General features: G+C 63.2%; 2 protein-coding genes across 5 annotated transcripts; both read left to right on the plus strand.

The window, feature by feature from the left end:
* The first annotated feature begins 179 nt into the window (after nucleotides 1–179).
* On the plus strand, nucleotides 180–10,266 carry CBX5 (chromobox 5). Of its 4 annotated transcripts, XM_066985572.1 has the most exons (6): nucleotides 455–551; nucleotides 3,482–3,536; nucleotides 7,689–7,866; nucleotides 8,073–8,253; nucleotides 9,238–9,335; nucleotides 9,536–10,266. In XM_066985572.1, the coding sequence occupies exons 3-6, from the start codon at nucleotides 7,730–7,732 to the stop codon at nucleotides 9,684–9,686; spliced, it is 567 nt and encodes a 188-aa protein (XP_066841673.1). In that variant the 5' UTR covers nucleotides 455–551; nucleotides 3,482–3,536; nucleotides 7,689–7,729; the 3' UTR covers nucleotides 9,687–10,266. The 4 variants fall into 4 exon arrangements, with proteins under 4 accessions (XP_066841675.1, XP_066841674.1, XP_066841673.1 ...); XM_066985574.1 differs by lacking the exons at nucleotides 455–551; nucleotides 3,482–3,536 and adding an exon at nucleotides 180–336; XM_066985573.1 differs by lacking the exon at nucleotides 3,482–3,536 and having other exon boundaries at nucleotides 418–551.
* A 1,265-nt stretch (nucleotides 10,267–11,531) lies between these two features.
* SMUG1 (single-strand-selective monofunctional uracil-DNA glycosylase 1) lies at nucleotides 11,532–14,505 on the plus strand. Its single transcript, XM_066985435.1, has 3 exons — nucleotides 11,532–11,706; nucleotides 12,567–13,209; nucleotides 13,905–14,505. The coding sequence occupies exons 1-3, from the start codon at nucleotides 11,547–11,549 to the stop codon at nucleotides 14,503–14,505; spliced, it is 1,404 nt and encodes a 467-aa protein (XP_066841536.1). The 5' UTR covers nucleotides 11,532–11,546.
* The last annotated feature ends 7,867 nt before the right edge of the window (nucleotides 14,506–22,372 follow it).

The following is a 22,372-nucleotide window of genomic DNA, read 5'->3' on the forward strand; positions in this document are numbered from 1 at the left end:
GGCGAGCGAGCGCCCGCCTCCGCCCTGCGCCGATTGGGCGAGCTCGTCGCGGCCCCGCCCCGCGCCGCTTTTCCCGCTTCGGCCCGGCGACTGCCTCGCTCTCCTCGGATTGGCTCCCTCCCCTCACGTCCCGCCCCTCGCCTCCCTCTCATTGGCCAGCCCGCGGGCGGCGCGCTCCCCATTGGCTGCCCCCGCCGTCCCTCAGCGCTGCCCCGCGGCGGGCCCGGCGGAGCTCGGAGGAGCCGGACGAGCTCGGCTCGGCGGCGGCGGGGCGGCGCCGAGCGGCGGCGGCGGCGGCGGCGGCGAGGAGGGGCCGCCCGCCCGGCAGCGCCCAAGGTGCGGCGGGCTCTGCGCATGCGCGGGGCTTTGCGGAGAGGGAGGGGGGAGCAGGAGGAGGAGGAGGGAGCGGAGCGCGCATGCGCGGAGCGCGGCCGGCGGCGCCTGCGCGCTGCGGGCGCTTTTGGCGGGCGGAGCGCGGAGCGGCGGCGGCGGCGCTGAGGGGCGGCGGGAGCGAGGCGGACGGGCCCGAGCCGGAGCCGCTCCCCGGCCAGGTACCGGCGGCGGGAGGCGGATGAATGGGGGGCAGGCCGCGGGGGCGGGACCCGGCGGTTGGATTGGCAGGCGCGCGGGCCAATGGCGGCGCAGGGGGGCGGGGGCGAGGAGCGGGCGGCTGGGCCAATGGCGGGGCGGTGGGGGCGGGGCGGAGGGGGGAGCGACAGCGCGCGGGGCCAATAGGAGACAGGAGGGGCGGGGCTGGGAGAGGTGAGGGGCGTGAGGGGCAGCGAATGGGGGCGGGGCGGGGAGCGGAGCGGCGGCGGCGGCGGCCAATGAGGGGGGGGCGGCGGGGCGCTGGGCCCGCCCCCGGGGCTCCCCTCACAGCGGGGCCCTCTCTCGGTGTCCCCCCCCCCCCCCCCCCCCCAACGGCCCCGGTCCCGGCGCGGGCTCCGCGGGCCCAGCGGGGGCGCCCCGGGGTCTCTGCGTCCCGGTGGGGTCCCCCTGAGCTCGGTGGGTGCTGTGGGGGTTCCCTGGGGGGGGGGCTTCACCCTTTGGGGTCTCTCTAAGCCCTGTGGGGGGCTGGGGGGCTCGCCTTAGGGCTTTGCGCCCCCCTTGGGGCCTCCACGAGCCCGGTGGGGGCCGTGGGGTTTGCTCGGGGGCTTTGCGCCCCAGTGGGGTCCCTCTGAGCCCGATGGAGGCTGGGGGGGGTCCCCTGGGGGGGGGGGTTGCACCCTTTTGGGGTCTCTCCAAACCCATTGGGGGCTGGGGGGGCTCCCTGGGGGGCTTTGCACCCCCTTGGGGTCTCCATGAGCCCGGTGGAGGCTCTGAGGTTCCCTGGGGGGTTTCCCCCTCTTTGGGGTCTCTCCGAGCCCACTGGAGGCTGTGGGGTTTGCTCTGGGGCTTTCCCCCTCTTTGGGGTCAGTCTCCGACCCCTTTGGGGTCCCATTGGAGGCTGCTCTGGGGGGGGGGTCTCTCCGAACCCCTTGGGGGCTTTGCACCCCCTTGGGGTCTCCAGAAGCCCAGCGGAGCCTGTGGGGATCATTTGGGGCTTTGCCACCTCCGTGGGGTCTCCCTGAGCCCGGTGGAGCCTGTGGGGTTCCCTGGGGGCTTTCCCCCTCTTTGGGGTCTCTCTGAGCCCACTGAAGGCTGTGGGGTTCACTTTGAGCCTTTGCACCCCTCGGGGTCTCTATGAGCCCAGCGGAGGCCATGGGGTTCCCTGGGGGCTTTCCCCCTCTTTGGGGTCTCTCCAAGCCCAGTGGGGGCTGTGGGATTCCCCTGGGGGCTTTGCACCCCCTTGGGGTCTCCATGAGCCCAGTGAAGCCTTTTAGGGTTCCCTTTGTGGCCCTGCGCCCCTTCAGGGTCTCTCCAATCCCACTGCGACCCCCCCTCTCCCTCCCACCCCAAAAACCCCGCAGCTTGACGGGTGGACACAGCGCGGGGGGGGGCTTGGTTCCCCCTGGCACCGCCGCTCCCCCTGCCCCGAGGGGGGACATTTTTTTGGGGTGAAGGAGCCAGCACGACCCCATTGCAGGCATTCGACCCCACAGGGGAGCGAGGCGGCTGCGGGGAGCCCCGAGCGGGGTTTTTATGGCCCCGGGGGGCGATAACTCACGCCCGGCGAGGCTGGCTGCGGTTTGTTGCCCCCGTCATCGCCCATTAGGGTTTTTTCTTTTTTTACAGCTCTTAAATCCCGACGAGAGGGATCGCCCGGGAGCGGAACGGGAGGGAGCCGAGCCGGGCCGAGGTTATTTAGACTTCGGGGCTGTTTTGGGGTTATTTAGTTCTGCACGTTATTTAGCCACGGGGCTGTTTTGGGGTTATTCAGGACCATTTTGGGGTTACTTAGCCACGTTCGGGGCTATTTTGGGGTTACTTAGCTATGTTCGGGACTGTTTTGGGGTTATTTAGCTACGTTCTGCACTATTTTGGGGTTACTTAGCCACGTTCAGGGCTATTTTGGGGTTATTCGGGACCATTTTGGGGTTACTTAGCATGTTCGGGGCTATTTTGGGGTTACTTAGCCACGTTCAGGGTTATTTTGGGGTTACTTAGCCACGTTAGCCACGTTTGGGACTGTTTTGGGGGCCACGTTACTTAGCTACCACGTTTGGGGGCTACACTGTTTTGGGGGGTTACTTAGCCACGTTCAGGGCTATTTTGGGGTTATTTAGCCATGTTCAGGGCTATTTTGGGGTTATTTAGCCACATTCTGGACTGTTTTGGGGTTATTCAGGACTATTTTGGGGTTATTTCGCTACTTTCTGGGCCCTCCAGCCCCGGTCCCGTTTGTTTTCCAGCCGCCCGGAGGTGCACCGAGGCGTGACCCCTGCCTGGGGCGCCAGCGGCTCTTCCCCGCCACGCGGCGGCCCCAAAAAAACCGGCAAAAAAAAAAAAAAAAAGGCGATTTCCAGGGCTGGGGCTGCGCCGATTTTTGGGGGGGATCCCCCCCGAGGGGTCCTGGGGGGGGCCGTGGCCGTGGCCGTCTGCCCGCTGCCGCCTCCTCGGGGTTTTTTTCCTCCGTTCCCATGGCCCCAGCGCCGCCTCCTCGGCCCCATAAATCACAGCGGGGCGGCTGCGGGGGCCAGCGCCGTGGCGCCAGCTCGGCCCCCCCCCCCCCCCCCTTTCTCCAGCCACTTTTTTGGGTTTCCCAGGGATTCTCGGGGCTTTTAAGCAAAACTCCTCGGTCCTAGAAAGGAGCCCGGCTCCTGTTCTGCCTCGCGGACGTTTTGGGGTTAAAAACCGCGGTTTTGGTGAGCGGGCTGCGGCCGGGAGCCGGGTCCCTCGGCCACCGGAGCGGGGAAATGGAAGTGAATTAAATCCCATTTCCACCCCGAAACGGGAAAGATGGAAAAGCCAGTGCCTCTCTTTTTGCCCTAAACCGCCTCTTTTTGCCCTAAACCATCTCTTTTTTGCCTCAAACTGCCTCTTTTTTGCCTCAAAGCGGCCCTTTTCGAACCAAAGCGGCTCTTTTCTTTTGTTCCTTCAGGAGAGGACTCCGACACGCGGCTTTCCCGGGAACTGCCGCCCCTGCGAGGGACACGGTACCCGAAACCCTCCCGTTTACACCCAAAACCCTCCCGTTTACACCCGAAACCGCCGCCGAAAGGTTGCCCCCGTGGCGGGGGGGCGGCGCCGGGGTCGCTTTTCGGCACGGGCAGGAAATTCCGAGCGGGGAATGGGGTGGCCGAGGAATTTCCTGGCTCCGAGGATTTTTGTTATTTTTCTTAATTTTTATTTTTTTGGGCTGTTTTCTTTAAAAAAAAAAAAAGGGGGGGGGGGGGGGGAGGCTGCAAAAAAACCAAGGTTAAAAAAAATCCCTCCTGGCCGCGTGCCCGGCGTGGGATGCCGGCGGCGCGCGGCTTTGCCTTAAAATCCCGTTTTTTTTTTCCCCCAGGCGGGCACCTGGCCCGCAGCAGGGTTTGAGCTTTGTAGGGTTTTGGCCGTTAAGCAGGGATTTCACCCCAAAACGCCCGCTGTCGGCAGTCCCGGTGTTCGGGACGGGGGCTCCTGGTTCCCCCCGGCCCGTTTTCTTCCCCATCCCTTTTTCGTTTGCCTTTAAAAACTCCCCTAAAAGGTGAGATTTTGGTCTGGGTTGGGGTTTTTATCGCCGGGTTCTGAGTTGGTGGGAAATGGGCTTTTTTTTTCCGGGATGTTTTCACGAATCCTCTCTGGATTTTGGGGTCCCCTCGCCCCCTTGAAGGGTTTTTAACCCCAAAAAACCAGGACCTGGGGTTCTCCTGTTGCAGCCACGGAGCGGAAACCTCGGCTCCTTCAGCCTCGCCTCCCTCTCTGCAGGTTTTGGGGTCCCCCGTAACTCGTGCCCCTTCCGAGGGTTTTTTTTTTTTTGAGACCATTTCACAAATCTGTGAATTTTGGGTTCCCCTCGCCCCCTTGAAGGGCTTTTAACCCCAAAAAAACAGGATCTGGGGCTCTCCTGTTGCAGCCGCGAAGTGGAAGCCTCGCCTCCCTCTTCGCAGGTTTTGGGGTCGTTTTTGGGGTTCCCCCTAACCCTTGCCCCTTCTGAGGGTTTTTTTTTGAGACCATTTCACAAATCTGTGAATTTTGGGATCCCTCTCCCCCCTGAAGGGCTTTTAACCCCCCAAAAACCAGGATCTGGGGCTTTCCTTTTGCAGCCACGAAGCGGAAACCTCGGCTCCTTCGGCCTCGCCTCCCTCCCTGCAGGTTTTGGGGCTATTTTTGGGGTCCCCCCTAACTTGTGTCCCTTCCAAGGTTTTTTTTGAGACCATTTCAGATATCTGTGAATTTTGGAGTCTTCTCACCCCCTGAAGGGCCTTTTAACCCCAAAACCCCCCATCTGGGGCTTTCCTTTCGCAGCCACGGAGCAGAAACCTCGGCTCCTTCGGCCTCACCTCCCCCTCGCAGATTTTGGGGCCGTTTTTGGGGTCCCCCCTAACCCGTGCCCCTTCTGAGGTTTATTTGCGACAGTTTTTCACGAATCCTCTCTGAATTTTGAGGTCCAATCGCTCCCTAAAGGGTTTTTAACCCAAAAAAAACAGGACCTGGGGCTTTCCTTTCTCAGCCACAAAGCGGAAACCTCGGCTCCTTCGGCCTCACCTTGCTCCTCGTGGATTTTGGGGTCGTTTTTGGGGTTCCCTCTAACTTGTACCCCTTCTGAGGGTTTTTTTCCCTAGATGTTTTCACAAATCTGTAAATTTTGGAGTCCCCTCGCCCCCTTGAAGGGCTTTTAACCCCAAAACAACAGGATCTGGGGCTCTTCTGTTGCAGCCGCGAAGTGGAAGCCTCGCCTCCCTCCTCACAGGTTTTGGGGTCATTTTTGGGGTCCCCCCTAACCCTTGCCCCTTCTGAGGGTTTTTTTTTTGAGACCATTTCACAGATCTGTGAATTTTAGGGTCCCCTCGCCCCCTTGAAGGGCTTTTAACCCGAAAACCCCCCATCTGGGGCTTTCCTTTCACAGCCACGGAGCGGAAACCTCGGCTCCTTCGGCCTCGCCTCCCTCCTCCGGATTATGTGGCCGGCGTGCCCCTTCGGTTTATTTCCGACTCACGCTCTCCCAATCGCTCGCGGATTATGTGCCTCGCCGTTTTTGGGGTCCCCCCTAACCCGTGCCCCTTCCCAGGGTTTTTTTTTGAGACCATTTCACAAATCTGTGAATTTTGGGGTCCCCTTGCCCCCTTGAAGGGCTTTTAACCCCCCAAAAACCAGGATCTGGGGCTCTCCTGTTGCAGCCACGGAGCGGAAACCTCGCCTCCTTCGGCCTCGCCTCCCTCCTCGCGGATTCTGGGGTCGTTTTTGGGGTCCGTCCTAACTTGTGCCCCTTCCGAGGGGTTTTTTCTTGAGGTGTTTTCATAAATCTGTGAATTTTGGAGTCCCCTCACCCCCCTGAAGGGCTTTTAACCCCAAAACCCCCCATCTGGGGCTTTCCTTTCGCAGCCACGGAGCGGAAACCTCGCCTCCTTCGGCCTCGCCTCCCTCCTCGCGGATTTTGGGGCCGTTTTTGGGGTCCCCCCTAACCCGTGCCCCTTCTGAGGTTTATTTCCGACAGTTTTTCACGAATCCTCTCTGAATTTTGAGGTCCAGTCGCTCCCTAAAGGGTTTTTAACCCCCAAAAACCAGGACCTGGGGCTTTCCTTTCGCGGCCACGGAGCGGAAACCTCGGCTCCTTCGGCCTCACCTCCCTCCCTGCAGGTTTTGGGGTCGTTTTTGGGGTTCCCTCTAACTTGTACCCCTTCCAAGGGTTTTTTTCCCAAGATGTTTTCACAAATCTCTGAATTTTGGAGTCCCCTCGCCCCCTTGAAGGGCTTTTAACCCCAAAACAACAGGAATTGGGGCTCTCTGGTTGCAGCCACGAAGCGGAAACCTCGCCTCCCTCCCCGCAGATTTTGGGTTTATTTTTGGGGTCCCCCCTAACCCATACCCCTTCCGAGGGTTTTTTCCGAGACCTTTTCACGAATTCTCTCTGGATTTTGGGGTCCCCTCACCCCCCTTGAAGGGCTTTTAACCCCAAAACCCACGATCTGGGGCTTTCCTTTTGCAGCCATGAAGCGGAAACCTCGCCTCCTTCGGCCTCGCCTCCCTCCCTGCAGGTTTTGGGGCTATGTTTGGGGTCCCCCCTAACTTGTGCCCCTTCCAAGGTTTTTTTTCGAGACCATTTCAGAAATCTGTGAATTTTGGAGTCTTCTCACCCCCTGAAGGGCTTTTAACCCCAAAACCCCCCATCTGGGGCTTTCCTTTCGCAGCCACAGAGCGGAAACCTCGGCTCCTTCGGCCTCGCCTCCCCCCTCGCGGATTTTGGGGCCGTTTTTGGGGTCCCCCCTAACCCGTGCCACTTCTGAGGTTTATTTCCGACAGTTTTTCACGAATCCTCTCTGAATTTTGAGGTCCAATCACTCCCTAAAGGGCTTTTAACCCCAAAAAACCAGGACCTGGGGCTTTCCTTTCGTAGCCATGAAACGGAAACCTCTGCTCCTTCGGCGTCGCCTCCCCCCTCACAGATTTTGGGGTTATTTTTGGGGTCCCCCCTAACTTGTACCCCTTCCGAGGGTTTTTTTCCTGAGATGTTTTCACAAATCTCTGAATTTTGGAGTCCCCTCGCCCCCTTGAAGGGCTTTTAACCCCAAAACAACAGGATCTGGGGCTCTCCTGTTGCAGCCGCGAAGTGGAAGCCTTGTCTCCCTCCTCGCAGGTTTTGGGGTCGTTTTTGGGGTCCCCCCTAACCCGTGCCCCTTCCAAGGGTTTTTTTTGAGACCTTTTCACAAATCCTCTCTGGATTTTGGGGTCCCCTCACCCCCCTTGAAGGGCTTTTAGCCCCAAAACCCCCCATCTGGGGCTTTCCTTTCGCAGCCACGGAGCGGGAAACCTAGCCTCTTTTGGCCTCGCCTCCCCCCTCGCGGATTTTGGGGCCGTTTTTGGGGTCCCCCCTAACCCGTGCCCTTTCCAAGGTTTTTTTTTCGAGACCGTTTCACAAATCTGTGAATTTTGGGGTCCCCTCGCCCCCCTGAAGGGCTTTTAACCCCAAAAAAAAAAAGCCACAGGGTCTGGGGTCTCTCCTAACTGTTGCTTGAGCCATCGGAGTCCCCTCACCCCCTTGAAGGCCTTTTAACCCCAAAACCCCCCTCTGGGGCTTTCCTTCGGCTCCTCGGCCTCCCCCCTCGCGGATTTTGGGGCCGTTTTTGGGGGTTCCCCCCCTAACCCGCTCCCCTTCAACCCCGCAGGACTTGGGTGGCGTCGGTGTGTGGGCGCCCGCTGCTGCGCTATGGGCAAGAAAAGCAAGAGGACAGCAGACAGTTCGTCCTCTGAAGACGAGGAGGAGTATGTGGTGGAGAAGGTGCTGGACCGGCGCGTGGTGAAGGGCCAGGTGGAATATCTGCTCAAGTGGAAAGGCTTCTCCGAGTAAGCGCCCCCCCAAAAAACCCCTTTTTTTCCCTCAAAACGGGGGCGAGGGGCGGCTTTCGCTCCTCGGCGTTGTTTTTTGTTTGTTTTTGGTGGTTTTTTTTGTGTTTTATTTTAATTTTTTTGGGTGGGGGGGCTCCTCGGTGGGTTGTCGTTGGTTTTTTGTGTGTCTTATTTTAATATTTTTTTTTTCTGGGGGGGTGCAGGGAGCACAACACGTGGGAGCCGGAGAAGAACCTGGACTGCCCGGAGCTGATCTCGGAGTTTATGAAAAAATACAAGAAGATGAAGGAGGGCGACGGCGCCCGGCCGCGCGACAAGGCCGAGGGCGGCAAGCGGAAAGGGCTGCCCGCCGCCGACGACATCAAGGCCAAGAAGAAGCGGGAGGTGAGGGGGGGGGACAGGGGGGGGGGGGGTTTGGGGGGGCTCGTTGGGATTTTGGGGGGGTCACGGTGATGGGGAGAGGGGCGTGGTGGCACCGCTGCGGGGACGGGTAGCCGGGGATGGGGACAGGGGCCTGGTGTCACCATGATTTGGGGGGGGACGCCCAGGGTCACCACGATGGGACAGGAACCGGGTGTCACCACAATTTTGGGAGGGACACGGTGACACGGAGAGGGACACGGTAAGAGGACTGGCACCCGGTGTCACCACAATAGGGAGAGACACCCGGTGATGGGGACAGGAATTTGGTGTCACCACGATTTTGGGAGGGACGTGGTGACGGGGGGAGGGACGTGGTGATGGGACAGGCACCCGGTGTCACCACAGTGGGGACAGGCACCCAATGATGGGGACAGGCACCCGGTGTCACCACGATTTTGGGGGTGGACATGGTGATGGGACAGGCACCCGGTGTCACCACAGCTGGGAGGGACACAGGGATGGGGAGAGGGACACAGTGTCACCGCGATGGGACAGGCACCCAGTCATGGGGACAGGAATCTGGTGTCACCACGATTTTGGGGGGGGGACACGGTGATGGGGAGAGGGGACGTGGTGACAGGGAGAGGGACACGGTAAGAGGACTGGCACCCGGTGCCGCCACAATAGGGACAGACACACGGTGATGGGGACAGGAATCTGGTGTCACCATGATTTTGGGGGGGGACACAGTGATGGGGAGAGGGACGTGGTGATGGGACAGGCACCCGGTGTCACCACAATGGGGACAGGCACCCAAGGGTGAGGATGGGCACCCGGTGCCCTCCCCCGGTGCCACCAGCGCCACGGAGCCGTCCCCAACCCCGTCACCTCCGGGCACTATGGGGGCAGCCTCCCCTCTTCCCCTGAGGCTGGCTGCGGCGCCGCGCCCCCCAAAAAGCTGCTTTTTCCCCCCCAAAAAAATAAAAATAAAAAAAAAATCCGCAGAGCAACGACATCGCCCGGGGCTTCGAGCGAGGGCTGGAGCCCGAGAAGATCATCGGGGCCACCGACTCGTGCGGGGACCTCATGTTCCTCATGAAGTGGTGAGGCCGCCGCGCGTCCCCGGGGTCCCCTCCCGTCACCCGGCGTCCCCGAAAGGGACGACCCCGCCCACCCCGAGGCTCCTTTTGGGGCCGTTTAGGGGGGAAAAAGGGGGCTGGAGCAACGCTCGCGACCCCCGAGGGGTGACGGCGGGCGCTGCCTTGACCCCATCTTTAATTTTTCCGTCCCCCCCCCTCCTCAGGAAGGACACGGACGAGGCCGACCTGGTGCTGGCCAAGGAGGCGAACCTGAAATGTCCCCAAATTGTCATCGCCTTCTACGAGGAGCGGCTGACCTGGCACGCGTACCCCGAGGACACGGACAGCAAAGAGCGCGAGGCCGCCAAGAGCTAAAGGCGCCCGCGGGGCCCCGCTGTACATAGCCCCCCCCGGGCAGCCTCTCGTGTCCCCCCGTCCCCCCCCCACCCCAAAAAATAAAATCCCCGTCCCTCTCCCTCTCTCTCCGTGTCCCCGGGGTTGGCCCTGCCCCTCCCCGGGGACGCCGCAGGGGCCGGTGGTGCCCCGCGGGGGTGTCCCCATGTGTGCGTGTCCCCCCCCCCCACTTTGTCCTCCTCGCTGTCACCCCGGGGGGGCGTCCCCCTGTCCCCGGGTCGGCCGCGGGGTGACAAAACCTGGTGGCTGTCAGTGGCTGGGGGGGGGGGGAGGGGGACGGGGTCGGTCCTCTGCGGTGTGTCCCCCCCCCTCGTGTCCCCCCCCCCCCCCCTCGTGTCCCCCCTCTAGAGCCAGAGGGGAAGGGGCCAGGATTGGGGGGGGGGGGTCAAAAAAAATCCCTTTTTGCCGTTTTTTTAACGTCGATGTTTTTAACCCGGGGTGTTCCCACCCGGGGTGTCCCCCCCCGCACCCGGGGTGTCCCCCCCCTCGTCCCCGTCCCCCCCCCCCCTTGTATTTGCTTCCAATAAAGGGTCACTTTTCAGGAGCGGGATGCTTTGTCTGGGGGGGGGGGGACAGGGACACAGCGGGGACCCTCCCAGTGCTCCCAGTTTGGCCCAGTTCGCCCATCGCCGCGGGGGGCCCGTGCTCTGTGCCCCCCCCCAGCTGTTGGGGGGGGAGTTTGGGGGGGGGGGGGGTTGGGGGGGGGTCCCCTCCTCGGCCGCTCCTTTGCTGCCACCTGGCGGGCGCGGCGCGGTGCTGCGGTTTGGGGACACGGAGGTGACATTTTTTTGGGGGGGGGGGGTAAAGGAAGGGACAGCGGGGGGGGGAGGTGACACGGGGGGGGGACAGCTGGACCCCCCCCACACCCCCAGGTGAAGGGCCCGATCCTCCGGGGGTGAGGGGACAGGGACGGGGGTGATGGGGGATACGTGGGGACAGCGGTGCCAGGCTGGGGGACACGGGTGTGGGGACACGGGTGGGTGCTTGGGGGGCACTGGGGTCACCGGGGACAAACGCGGTGCTTGGGGACACTTTTGGTGAGAGGGGGGTGGCCCTGGGGACATTGTTGGCCTCAGGGCAGGGGTGGCCCTAGAGCTAGTGGTGGCCCTGGGGGCAACATTGGTGACTTGGGGACAGCGGTGGCCCTGGGGACAGCGGTTGTCTCGGGACAGCTTGGGGACAGCGGTGGCTTTGGGGATAACGGTGGCCCTGGAGACAGTGGTAGCCCTGGACATAGCAGTGGCTTGGGGACAGTGGTGGCCCTGGGGACATCGGTGGCTTTGGGAATAACTGCCCTGGGGATAGCGGTGGCCTCAGGACAGGAGTGGCCCTGGGGACATTGGTGGCCTGGGGACAGCGGTGGCCCTGGGGACAGCGGTTGTCTCGGGACAGCTTGGGGACAGCGGTGGCTTTGGGAATAGCGGTGGCCCTGGGGACGTAGCAGTGGCTTGGGGACAGGGGTGGCCTTGGGGACATTGGTGGCCTTGGGGCCAGCTTGGGGACAGGGGTGGCTTTGGGGACAGCTTGGGGACAGGGGTGGCTTTGGGAATAGCGGTGGCCTTGGGGACAGGGGTGGCTTTGGGGACAGGGGTGGCCCTGGGGCCAGCAGTGGCTTGGGGCCAGCGGTGGCCCTGGGGACCCGGGGGGCGCTCGGGGCCCCTCCCCCGCCAGGGGTCGCCCTTGCGCCGCCGCCGCGCCTCCGAGGCTCCGCCCCCTGTGGGCGTGGCCATTGGAAAGGGGCGGGGTCTTCACAAGCCACGCCCCCCTCCCCCGCGGCTCAGCCCGCGGGGTGCCGCCCCCGCCCCTCCGGATTCTCCCGTGATGCCCCGGGGCCGCGGCAGACAAAGGGCCGGCGCGGACTTCAACTCCCAGCAGGCCCCGCGCGGCGGCGGCGGCGGCGGCGATACGTCACGGGTCAGGGGGCGGGGTCAGCAGGGCGGGGGGCGGGGCCAGGCTGGAGGGGGCCCGGCGCGGCGCTCGGGTAGGCCCGGGGTGGGCGCGGGGCGTCGTGACGGGGCGTGACGTGGCGTGACGTCACCGGGGGCGGCGGGGGGGTGCTTGGGGGTTGTGAGGGGGCGGGGGGGCAGGTGGGGGGGGCTTGGGGGGCACTTGGAAGGGCCCGAGGGGGCATTGGGGGGGGGCATTGGGGGCAGGTAGGGGGGCATGGGGGGCATTAGGGGCAGTTATGGGGGCGGGGGGGCAGGTAGAGGGGCAGTTAGGGGGCCATGGAGGGCAGTTAGAGGGGTTTTGGGGGCAGATGGGGGATGCGGGGGGCACTTGGAAGGGCCTGGGGGGCATTTTGGGGGGCATTGGGGGCAGGTAGGGGAGTGGGGGGCAGATAGAGGGATTTTGGGGGCAGGTAGAGGGGCGGGGGGGGAACTGGGGGCAGTTAGGGGGGCATTGGGGGCAGTGAGGGGGCACTGGGGCACTTTGGGGGGGGGCACTGGGCACTCCCTCCCGTGAGGGGCAGGGCTCCGGGACCAGCGCGTCGCTGGGCCCCCCCATGCCCATTTAATGCCCATGGGGGAGCCCCAGGAGGCCCTGTACCCCCCCATAGCCCCCTATACCCCCTTATAACCCCCCCATACCCCTCTCATAATCTCCTATAACCCCCCTCTACCCCCCCATAACCCTCTATACCCCCCCATAACCTCCTATACCCCTCTATATGCCCCTATACCCCCCTATAACCCCCATACCCCCTTATAACCCCCCCATACACCTCTCATAACCTCCTATACTCCCCTGTACCCCCCATACGCCCCCATAACTCCCTCCAACCCCCCCCGTACCCCCCAAAGCCACCCCGCTCCATAAGTGCCCTCCCTGCTCTATCCCCAGGCGATGGCAGCATGGAGGTGACCCCGGGCAGCGCTGCGGGGCCGGTGCCGGGGGCAGCAACGGTACCAGAAGTGCCAGCAGCGCCAGAAGTGCCAGCAGCGTCAGAATTGACAGCAGTGCTACCAGCGACAGCAGCGCCAGCAGCGCTAGAATTGACAGCAGAGCTAGCAGCGCCAGAAGTGACAGCAGCGCCACCAGTGCCAGCAGCGCCAGAACTGACAGCAGTGCCAGCAGCGCCAGAATTGACAGCAGTGCTAGCAGTGCCAGAAGTGACAGCAGTGCCAGTGGTGCCAGAAGTGCCAGCAGCGCCACCAGTGCCAGCAGCGCCACCAGTGCTAGCAGCGCCAGAATTGCCAGCAGCGCCAGAATTGCCAGCAGCGCCAGAATTGCCAGCAGTGCCAGCAGTGCTCGCAGTGCCGGAGGCCGAGGACCTGGCCGGCCGCTTCCTGCGGCTGGAGCGGGAGCAGAGCGCGCTGCTGGAGGAGCTGCCGCCCTTCGGGGCGCCCGTCAGCCACGTGTACCGCCCGCTGGACTACGCCTGGGAGCCCCACCGCGACTTCGTCCGCCGCTACTGCCGCGGCCCCAAGCGCGTCCTCTTCCTCGGCATGAATCCCGGCCCCTTCGGCATGGCGCAGACCGGGGTGCGGCCGGGGGAAACTGAGGCACGGGGGGGGGGGGGCAGCGGGGCCGGGACGGGGCTGGGATCCCGCTGAGTGGGGTGGGAGGGGGAAACTGAGGCACGTGCGGGACCAGGGGGGCTTGTGGGGTGCGTAGGGGACGCTGTGTGGTGTCCCCATGGAGCCAGAGGGCAGGGAAGCTGAGGCACGGAGGAGGCTCTGGGGTGGCTGTGGCCCCAGGATGATGCCTATGGATCCTATATGTCCCTGTGGAGCCTAAGGGAAGGGAAACTGAGGCACGGGTGGGACCAGGGGTGCTTGTGGGGCATGTAGGGGACATGTTGTGCTGTCCCCACAGAGCCTAAGGCGAGGGAAACTGAGGCACAGAGGAGACTGGGGTGTTTTGGGGTGGTTGTAGCCACAGGACGGTGCCTATGGACCCTATATGTCCCCGTGGAACCTAAAGCAAGGGAAACTGAGGCACGGGTGGGACCGGGGGCGCTTGTGGGGCGTATAGGGGACGCTTTATGGTGTCCCCCACGGAGCCAGAGCTGGGGAAACCGAGGCAGCGAGCCCCCCGGGGCGCTTTGGGGCAGCGCCCTCCGCCCTTTTGCTCCCCCAAAGACCCCCTATGGCGGGGGTCCACAGCGTGCACGACCCCCATCCCCGCATCCTTGACCCTCACCCCATCTTCTTACCTCCCCCCCGCCCCCCCCAGGTCCCCTTTCGGCGAGACCCGGCACGTCCGCGAGTGGCTGGGCGTCAGCGGCGAGGTTCGGAGACCCCCGGCCGAGCACCCCAAGCGCCCGGTGCTGGGCTGGAGCTGCCGGCGTAGCGAGGTGAGCGGCGCCCGTTTTTGGGGTCTCTTCCGTTCCCTGTGCCCGGACCCCCGGGGCTTTTTCCGCCACTGCTTCGTCCACAACCACTGCCCCCTCCTCTTCCTCGCCCCCAGCGGCCGCAACCTGGCCCTCGCCGAGCTGCCCCCGGCCCAACGCGCCCGCCTCGTGGCGCTCTGCGACCGGGCGCTGGCGCGGGCCGTGGAGCTCCTCGGGGTCACGCTGGTGGTGGGGGTCGGGGGCTACGCCCGGCAGCGAGCCCGGAGGGCCCTGGGGGCCGCCGGGCTGGCCGTTAGGGTGGAGGGCATCCCGCACCCCTCGCCCCGCAGCGCCCGAGCCAACAGGGGCTGGGAGGAGGAGGCCAGGGCGAGGTTGGGGGAGCTGGGGGTGCTGGAGCTGCTCGGGGAGGGGGACGGGGGGGGTTCGGGGGGGGATTCGGGGGGGGAGGGGGGTGGGGAGGGGCAGGGAGAGGTGGGGAGGGGGTAAAGGGGGGGGGGGGAGGGGGTAAAAGGGGGGGCGTGACTCGGGTTTCGGGTTTTGGGGGGGGGGTTCGGGGGGGGTTTTGTAGGAGGAGGGGGGTCCGTGCCTCGGTTTCCCCACTTAAATGGGGTTTTGGGGTTTCCTCAGGGGAAGGAAATGGGGGGGGGGGGCGGATCCGTGCCTCGGTTTCCCCATTTAGACGGGTTTTGGGGTTTCCTTAGCAGGAGGTGGAGGATGGATCCGTGCCTCGGTTTCCCCACTTATATGGGGTTGGGGTATCCTTAGGAGGAGGGGGATCCGTGCCTCAGTTTCCCCCATTTAGTTGGGTTTTGAGGTCTCTTAGGAGGAGGTAGGGGACGGATCCGTGCCTCGGTTTCCCCGCTTAAATGGGATTTTGGGGTTTCCTTAGGATGAGGCAGAGGACAGATCCATGCCTCAGTTTCCCCATGTAGATGGGTTTTGGGGTCTCTTAGGAGGAGGTAGGGGACGGATCCGTGCCTCAGTTTCCCCATTTAGGTGGGATTTTGGGGTTCCTTAGGAGGAAACGTAGGACGGATCCGTGCCTGTTTCCCCGTTTAGGTAGGGTTTTTGGGGTTTCCTTAGGGAAGAAAATGGAGGACGGGTCAGTGCCTCGGTTTCCCCACTTATATGGGGTTGGGGTATCCTTAGGAGGACACAGAGGACAGATCCGTGCCTCAGTTTCCCCACTTATATGGGATTCTGGGGTTTTCCTTAGGAGGGCACAGAGGACGGATCCGTGCCTCAGTTTCCCCTTGCCGCAGGGCCAACCCCGATGATCCCGGTCCTTCCAGTCCTCCCAGTTTAACCAGTTTGACGCTAAACGGGGCTGGGATTTTACTGGGGTGAGGCTCTGCATCCAACGGGGCCCCCGCTCCCAGCACCCCCCCGTGCCTCAGTTTCCCCTACAAGGGGGGCCCAGCGCTCAATCCCCTCTCCTTTTTGGGGCTTTTCACCCCGTTTTTTCCTCTAAAATCCCCCATTTTGGGTCCACTTTTTTATTAGGGGATTGCTCGACAGTCCTCGGGGGAAACCGAGGCACGGATCCGTCCCCTGGGGGGCTGGGGGGACGAGAGCATTGAGGGGTCGTTGGGGTCCCGTGTTCCCCTGGTGCCCCCGCTGTGCCTCAGTTTCCCCTCCCCGCAATAAACGCTGTGTCCCGCAGCCTCCGTGTCGTTTTTGGGGTGCCACCCCCGGCTGTGGGGTCTGGGGGGGCCCAGGGGTGTCCCCCCCCGTGGCAGGGGGCTGGGACGGGTGTGCACGGCCTGGGGGCGGCCCGGTTTGGGGGTGCGCCCCGGTTAAGGGGTGCTGGGGGGGGGAGCACAGTGATTTTGGGGTGTGGGATGGGGTGTGCCCCGATTTTGGGGTGTAGGAGGGGGGTACATCCCGATTTGGGGTTGTGCCCTGATTTTGGGGTGCGGGGGAGGGAAATACATCCTGATTTTGGGGTGTAGGCTGGGGTGTGCCCCGATTTTGGGGTGCAGGATGGGGGGTACATCCCAAATTTGGGGGTGTGGGATGGGGTGTGCCCTGATTTTGGGGTGCAGGGTAGGGGTACATCCCAAATTTGGGGTACAGTGGGGGAGTACGCCCCTATTTGGGGACATAGGATAGGGGTATGCCCCTATTTTGGGGTGTAGGGTGGGGGTACATCCTGATTTGGGGGTGTGGGATGGGATGTGCGCCTATTTTGGGGTGCAGGGTGGGGGTGCACCCCTATTTGAGGGTGCAGGATGGGGGCACATCCCAATTTTGGGGTACAGCGTGGGGGTACGCCCCTATTTTGGGGTGCAGGGTGGGGGTACACCCCGATTCGGGGTCATAGGATATGGGTTTGCCCCTGTTTGGGGTGCAGGGTGGGGGGGTACACCCCGATTTGGGGGTGTAGGATGGGGTTATGCCCCTATTTGGGGGTACAGGATGGGGGCGCACCCCTATTTTGGGGTACGGGGGGGGGTGCCCCTATTTAGGGCCATAGGGTATGGGTGTGCCCCTATTTAGGGTGCAGGGGGGGGGGTCTCTGCCCCCAGCCACCCCCCCCCGAGCCCCAGTGCTCCCCCAGATCTGCCCAGGTATTGGGGTGCGGGAGGGATGGGGGGCCCCAACCCCCCCCAATCCCACAAAGCCCCCGGGGGGGGGGGGGCCGTCCCCCACTTGGCAGGGCAGGGGGGGTCCCCAAAAAATATTTAGGGGGGGAAATGGGACGGGGACACCCCCAAACCCCCATCACCGGGGTGACGGGGCCGGGGGGGGGACATGGGGGGGGGGTCAGGGGTCGCTTTTGGGGCCCAGCTGCCGGCGGGTTCGTGAACTCGGGGCCATCGAGCAGGGGGACAAAGGGACGGGGGGGGGACAGGGACGGGGGGACGGGGACAGACCCCGCTGTCACCGGGGGGGGGTCCTTGAGGGGGGGGGGGCCCCCGAGTGTCTGCGGCACAGATGCTTCCCGGCGTGTTTCCAACCCTATAACTTCTCCGGGTGCTGATTTCCCCCCCGCCCTCCCTGGCCCCATTACCCTGCGGGGGGGGTCGGAGCAGCCCTGGGGGTCCCCGGCCCCCTCCCCGTAAAGATTTGGGGTGCAACGTGAAGCCCCCCCCCCTCTTCCCGAGAGGTTTGGGGCGTGTTTATCCTTCCCCCCCCCAAAAAAAAACCCTATAGGATTTCACCGAGCTGCACCCTCCGTCCCCGTTTGGGGGGGTCGCCGGTGGCCCGATAAAATCCCAAAAGCTTTTACCACCCGTGTGCCCCCCCCAAAAATAAAAAACCCAATCTGGGGGGGGTTAAAATCCAAGGGATGACCCCAAAACCCACCCCACAACGCTGCTCGGCCGAGGCCCTAAAGGGGGGGGTCCCGGTGGGTTTTGGGGTCCCGGGGGGGTTTTGGGGTCCCGTGCCCCATCCCTTGGGGTCTCCCCGTGCTGGGGGGGGGGACACGGCCCCCCCTTGGTGGTGGGGGCCGAAGGAGGATTTATGGCTGCTGCTTTGTCGCGGTGACCGCGGGGAAGTCTGATGGGGAAATTTAAGGCCAAAAAAGGGGATTTTGAGGAAATTCAACGGCGGGTTGAAGCGTGGCTGGGGGGGAGGGCTGGGGACCCCTTCTCCCCCCCGAAAACAACGGTTATTGGGGACAGTGGGGTTTGGGGGGGCAGCAGGGACACTGGGGACGTGGATTTGGGGCGCAGCAGTCAATTGCCCCAAGCAGGTTTTGGGGCCATTCGGGCGGTTTTTTGGGGCCGTTCAGGCAGGTTTTGGGGTCTGTTCAGGCTGTTTTGGGGGCCGTTGAGGCAGGTTTTGGGGGCAGCTGAGGCTTTTTTTGGGCTGTTGAGGCAGGTTTTGGGGCTGTTCAGGCAGGCTTTGGGGTCATTCAGGCAGGTTTTGGGGCAGTTCAGGCAGATTTTGGGGCAGTTCAGACCATTTTGGGGGCCGTTCAGGCAGGTTTGGGGGCCATACGGGCAGGTTTTGGGGTAGTTCAGGCGTTTTTAGGGGCCATTCAGGCAGGTTTCGGGGCCGTTCAGGATTTGGGGCCGTTCAGGCAGGTTTTGGGGCAGTTCAGGCAGGTTTGGGGTCTGTTCAGGCTGTTTTGGGGGCCGTTGAGGCAGGTTTTGGGGGCAGTTCAGGCTTTTTTTGGGCTGTTGAGGCAGGTTTTGGGGCAGTTCAGGTGTTTTTTTGGGCCATTGAGGCAGGCTTTGGGGCTGTTCAGGCCATCTTGGGGGCCGTTCAGGCAGGTTTGGGGGCCATACGGGCAGGTTTTGGGGTAGCTCAGGCTTTTTTGGGGGCCATTCGGGCAGGTTTCGGGGCCGTTCAGGTTTTGGGGCCGTTCGGGCAGGTTTTGGGGCAGTTGAGGTGTTTTTTGGGGCCGTTGAGGCGGGTTTTGGGGCCGTTCAGCGCCTCGCTTTTTCTGGTTCTCTCCATGAGGAAACCGTTCCCGGCCCCGCTGAGTCTGGGCACGAAGCGGCCCGTCCCTGACGAGTTACGGGGCGTAATTAATTCAGCCCTTAATGAGTCAGCGGCGTTACGGGAACGGGGTCAGCGACTGCCCGCAGAACGGCCACCCCGAGCCGGGGCGCGGGGCCTGGGGGGGGGTATGGGGGATTGGGGGGGGTATGGGGGATTATGGGGGCAGTATGAGGGATTATGGGGGTTATGGGGGATTGGGGGGTATGGGGGATTGGGGGGTATGGGGGATTGGGGGGTATGGGGGATTATGGGGGGTATGGGGGATTGGGGGGGTATGGGGGATTATGGGGGCAGTATGAGGGATTATGGGGGTATGGGGGATTGGGGGAGTATGGGGGATTATGGGGGGTATGGGGGTTTGGGGAGGTGTGGGGGATTGGGGAGTATGGAGGTTTGGGGGGGTATGGGGGATTGGGGGGTATGGGGGATTGGGGGGGTATGGGGGATTATGGGGGGTATGGGGGATTGGGGGAGGGTATGGGGGATTGGGGGGGTATGGGGTTTTGAGGGGGGGGGTGTGGGGGATTGGGGGGGTATGGGGGATTAGAGGGGGGTTTGGGGGATTATGGGGGATTGGATGGGGGAGTATGGGGGATTGGGGGGTATGGGGGATTATGGGGGCGGTATGAGGGATTATGGGGGGTATGGGGGATTATGGGGGGTATGGGGGATTGGGGTGGGACGGGGGGGGCCTTTATGGGGTCGTGAGTGGTTTAGGGGGGACGATGGGACTGGGTGGGGACTCGGGGGCACCCCGAGGGGCAGCCGTGGGGCTGGAGATGGGGCTCGCAGCGGGGGGGGGGGGGCTCCCCACTTTCTGCAGCTCATCCTTTTTCCCTTTTTTTCCCCCGATTTTGGGGTCTGGGAAGGCCCCGACGGCCCCCAGAGGCACCCCGTGGCCCCGCAGTGCCCCCCCCGGGACTACATCCCCCATGGTGCACCGGGGCCGGGCTCCTACGTCACCGCCGAGGTGCAGCGTGGGAAATGTAGTCCGGGGGAGCTCACCCCACACGTGGGCAAGGAGGCGACCCCCCCACATCCCCCCCCAAACCTCCCTCTGCCCCCCAGCGCCCCCCGCCCCAAACCCTGCCCCACAGACATCGCCCCACACCCCAAAAAAGTCCCCCACCCACCCACACAGCACCCCGGGGTGCTCCCTCTTCCCTAAAACCCCCCAAATCCCCCCATAACCCCCCCCAAACCCCCCAATATCTCCAAAATCCCCCTCAAATCCCCCCAATGCCCTCAACCCCCCAAAAAGCCCCCAAATCCCCCCAACCCCTCCCCAATCCCTCCAAATCCCCCCAAATCCCCCTCTACTCACCCCCAACCCCCCCCCCAAATCCCCTCCAATGCCCTCAAGCCCCCCAAATCCTCCCCCAAAACCCCCCAATGCCCCCAAACTCCCCCATCCCCCCAAATCCCTCCAAATCCCCCCTACTCACCCCCAAAACCCCCACAGATCTCCCCCAATGCCCCCCAAAGCCCCCCAAATCTTCCCAACCCACCCGAAAATCCCCCAACCCCCCCAAAACTCACCCAATCCCCCCCAAATCCTCCCCAACTGCCCCCAATGCCCCCAATACCCCCAAATCCTCCCCCAACCCCCCCAATGCCCCTAAAACCCCCCAAATCCCCCCAACACCCCCAAAACTTCCCCAATTCCCCCCAAATCCCTCCGCATCCCCCCTGCTCACCCCCACCCCCCCCAAATCCTCCCCCAAAACTCCCCCAGTGCCCCCAAACCCCCCAAATCCTCCCCCAAATCCCCCCAACCCACCCATATCCCTCCAAATCCCCCCAAATCCCCCCTCCTCACCCCCAACCCTTCCCCAAATCCCCACCAATGCCACCCCAAAATCCCCCCGACCCCCCCAAAACTCACCCAATCCCCCCAAATCCTCCCCCTAATGCCCCCATCCCCCCAAAAAAAATCCGCCCCCAAATCCCCCCCCAAATCCCCCAATCCCCCCAAATCCCCCCAAATCCCCCATACTCACCTCCCAACCCCCCAAATCCTCCCCCAACCCCCCCAATGCCCCCAAACTCCCCCAAATCCCCCAACCCACCCCAAACCGCCCCCCAGCCCCCCGTTCCCCGCAGCATATGGCCGAAAGCTGTCCGGGGGAATTCCTGGAGCCCCAGGAATCCCTGATTTACGCCCCCCCCTGACAGCTTTATGGGGCGGCCGCCGCCAGCCCCGCACCACCGCCGCTGTAGGGCGGCGCGCAGCGCCCGGTGCCGCCGGCGGCCAGAGCTCCGAGGGCCCTAAATCACGGCGCCACTTAGGACCTAAAAGTAATCCCGATAAATAATTTTTACGGGGAACGCCGCCCATATATCACCCAGGGCCCCAGAGCCCCCCCCTCCCCCTTTTTAGGGCCGGTGTACGGGTCCGACCGCATCGCCTTTCCCCAAAAGGCTGCTGGGGTCCTCGGAGCGCTTTTGGGATCGGGGTTTGGTTGTTTCCCGGGGATTTGATGAGGGTGGGTTGTAATGTGGGGCTGGCTCTTGCGGGACGCGGCGTTCCCAAATAAATTGGGGGGGGGGGTTTGTGGGGTGGGGAGGCCCCGCAGGGTGCTGCGGGGTCCCCTGGGGTCTGTGGGGTGGGGAGAGGGAGGGGAGGAGGGGTGGGATGGAGGGATGTGGGATGGGTGTGGGGTGGAGGGATGGATATGGGATGGATGTGGGATGGAGAGATGGATATGGGATGGGTATGGGATGGATATGGGATGGAGGGATGGGTATGGATGATGGGATTGTGGGATGGAGGGATGGATATGGGATGGAGGGGGATATGGGGGATATGGGAGATATGGGATGGAGGGATGGATATGGGATGGGATGGTGGGATGGAGGGATGGATATGGGATGGGTATGGGATAGATATGGGATGGAGGGATGGATATGGGATGGAGGGATTGATATGGGATGGGATGGGATGGATATGGGATGGAGGGATGGATATGGGATGGTGTGGGATGGATATGGGATGGGTGTGGGATGGATATGGGATATCCTCATCCCTGCATCCCCGCACCCTGCATCCCTCCTGCCCTCATCCCTACATCCTTCATCTTCATCCTTCATCCTCAGCCCCAATCCCCATCCCTCAGCCCCAATCCCTGCATCCCTCAGCCCTAATCCCTGCATCCCTCAGCCCTATATCCCTTTCTGTCCCCGCATCCCTTATCCTGCAGCCCGCACTACTTTGGTCCTGCGTCCTTCATCCCTACATCCCTCATCCCTCATCCCTACATCCCTCATCCTTCACCCCTACATCCCAATCCCTGCATCCCAATCCCTACATCCCTTCCTCATCCCTCATCCCTCATCCCTGCATCCTTTGTCCCTACATCCCTCATCCCTCCCTCTTCCTTACATCCCTACATCCTACATCCCTCATTCTTCACCCCTACATCCCAATCCCTACATCCCTCCTTCCCTACATCCCAATCCCTACATCCCAGTCCCTGTATCCCAATCCCTGCATCCCTCGTCCTTCATCCCTACATCCCTCATCCCAATCCCTGCATCCCAATCCCTACACCCCATTCCCCCATCCCAATCCCTTCACCCCTACATCCCAGTCCCTTCATCCCTCATCCCAATCCCTGCATCCCAATCCCTCATCCCTACATCAATCCCCATCCCTCATCCCAATCCCTGCATCCCAATCCCTTCATCCCTACATCCCAATCCCTATCCCTCATCCCAATCCCCATCCCAATCCCTCATCCCCATCCCATCCCTAATCCCTACATCCCGATCCCTAATCCCAATCCCTCATCCCTCACATCCCAATCCCTACTCAATCCCTCATCCCCCCATCCCAATCCCTCCGCCCCCCACCCCTCCAATTTGGGGTTCTGCATCCCTCCTTCCCCCCTCCCCTCCT

This window comes from Anser cygnoides, chromosome 32 (assembly GCF_040182565.1).
Source record: "Anser cygnoides isolate HZ-2024a breed goose chromosome 32, Taihu_goose_T2T_genome, whole genome shotgun sequence".
Taxonomy (NCBI): Eukaryota; Metazoa; Chordata; class Aves; order Anseriformes; family Anatidae; genus Anser; species Anser cygnoides.

Bases quoted from the DNA above. Each gene is read 5' to 3' on its own strand.
- CBX5 (XM_066985574.1), top strand. From the start codon at position 7,730: ATGGGCAAGAAAAGCAAGAGGACAGCAGACAGTTCGTCCTCTGAAGAC. The intron at 7,867-8,072 runs GTAAGCGCCCCC...GGGGGGGTGCAG, and splicing joins AAGTGGAAAGGCTTCTCCGA to GGAGCACAACACGTGGGAGC. The intron at 9,336-9,535 runs GTGAGGCCGCCG...CCCCCTCCTCAG, and splicing joins CTCATGTTCCTCATGAAGTG to GAAGGACACGGACGAGGCCG.
- SMUG1 (XM_066985435.1), top strand. From the start codon at position 11,547: ATGCCCCGGGGCCGCGGCAGACAAAGGGCCGGCGCGGACTTCAACTCC. The intron at 11,707-12,566 runs GTAGGCCCGGGG...CTCTATCCCCAG, and splicing joins GGGCCCGGCGCGGCGCTCGG to GCGATGGCAGCATGGAGGTG. The intron at 13,210-13,904 runs GCGGCCGGGGGA...CCCCCCCAGGTC, and splicing joins GGCATGGCGCAGACCGGGGT to CCCTTTCGGCGAGACCCGGC.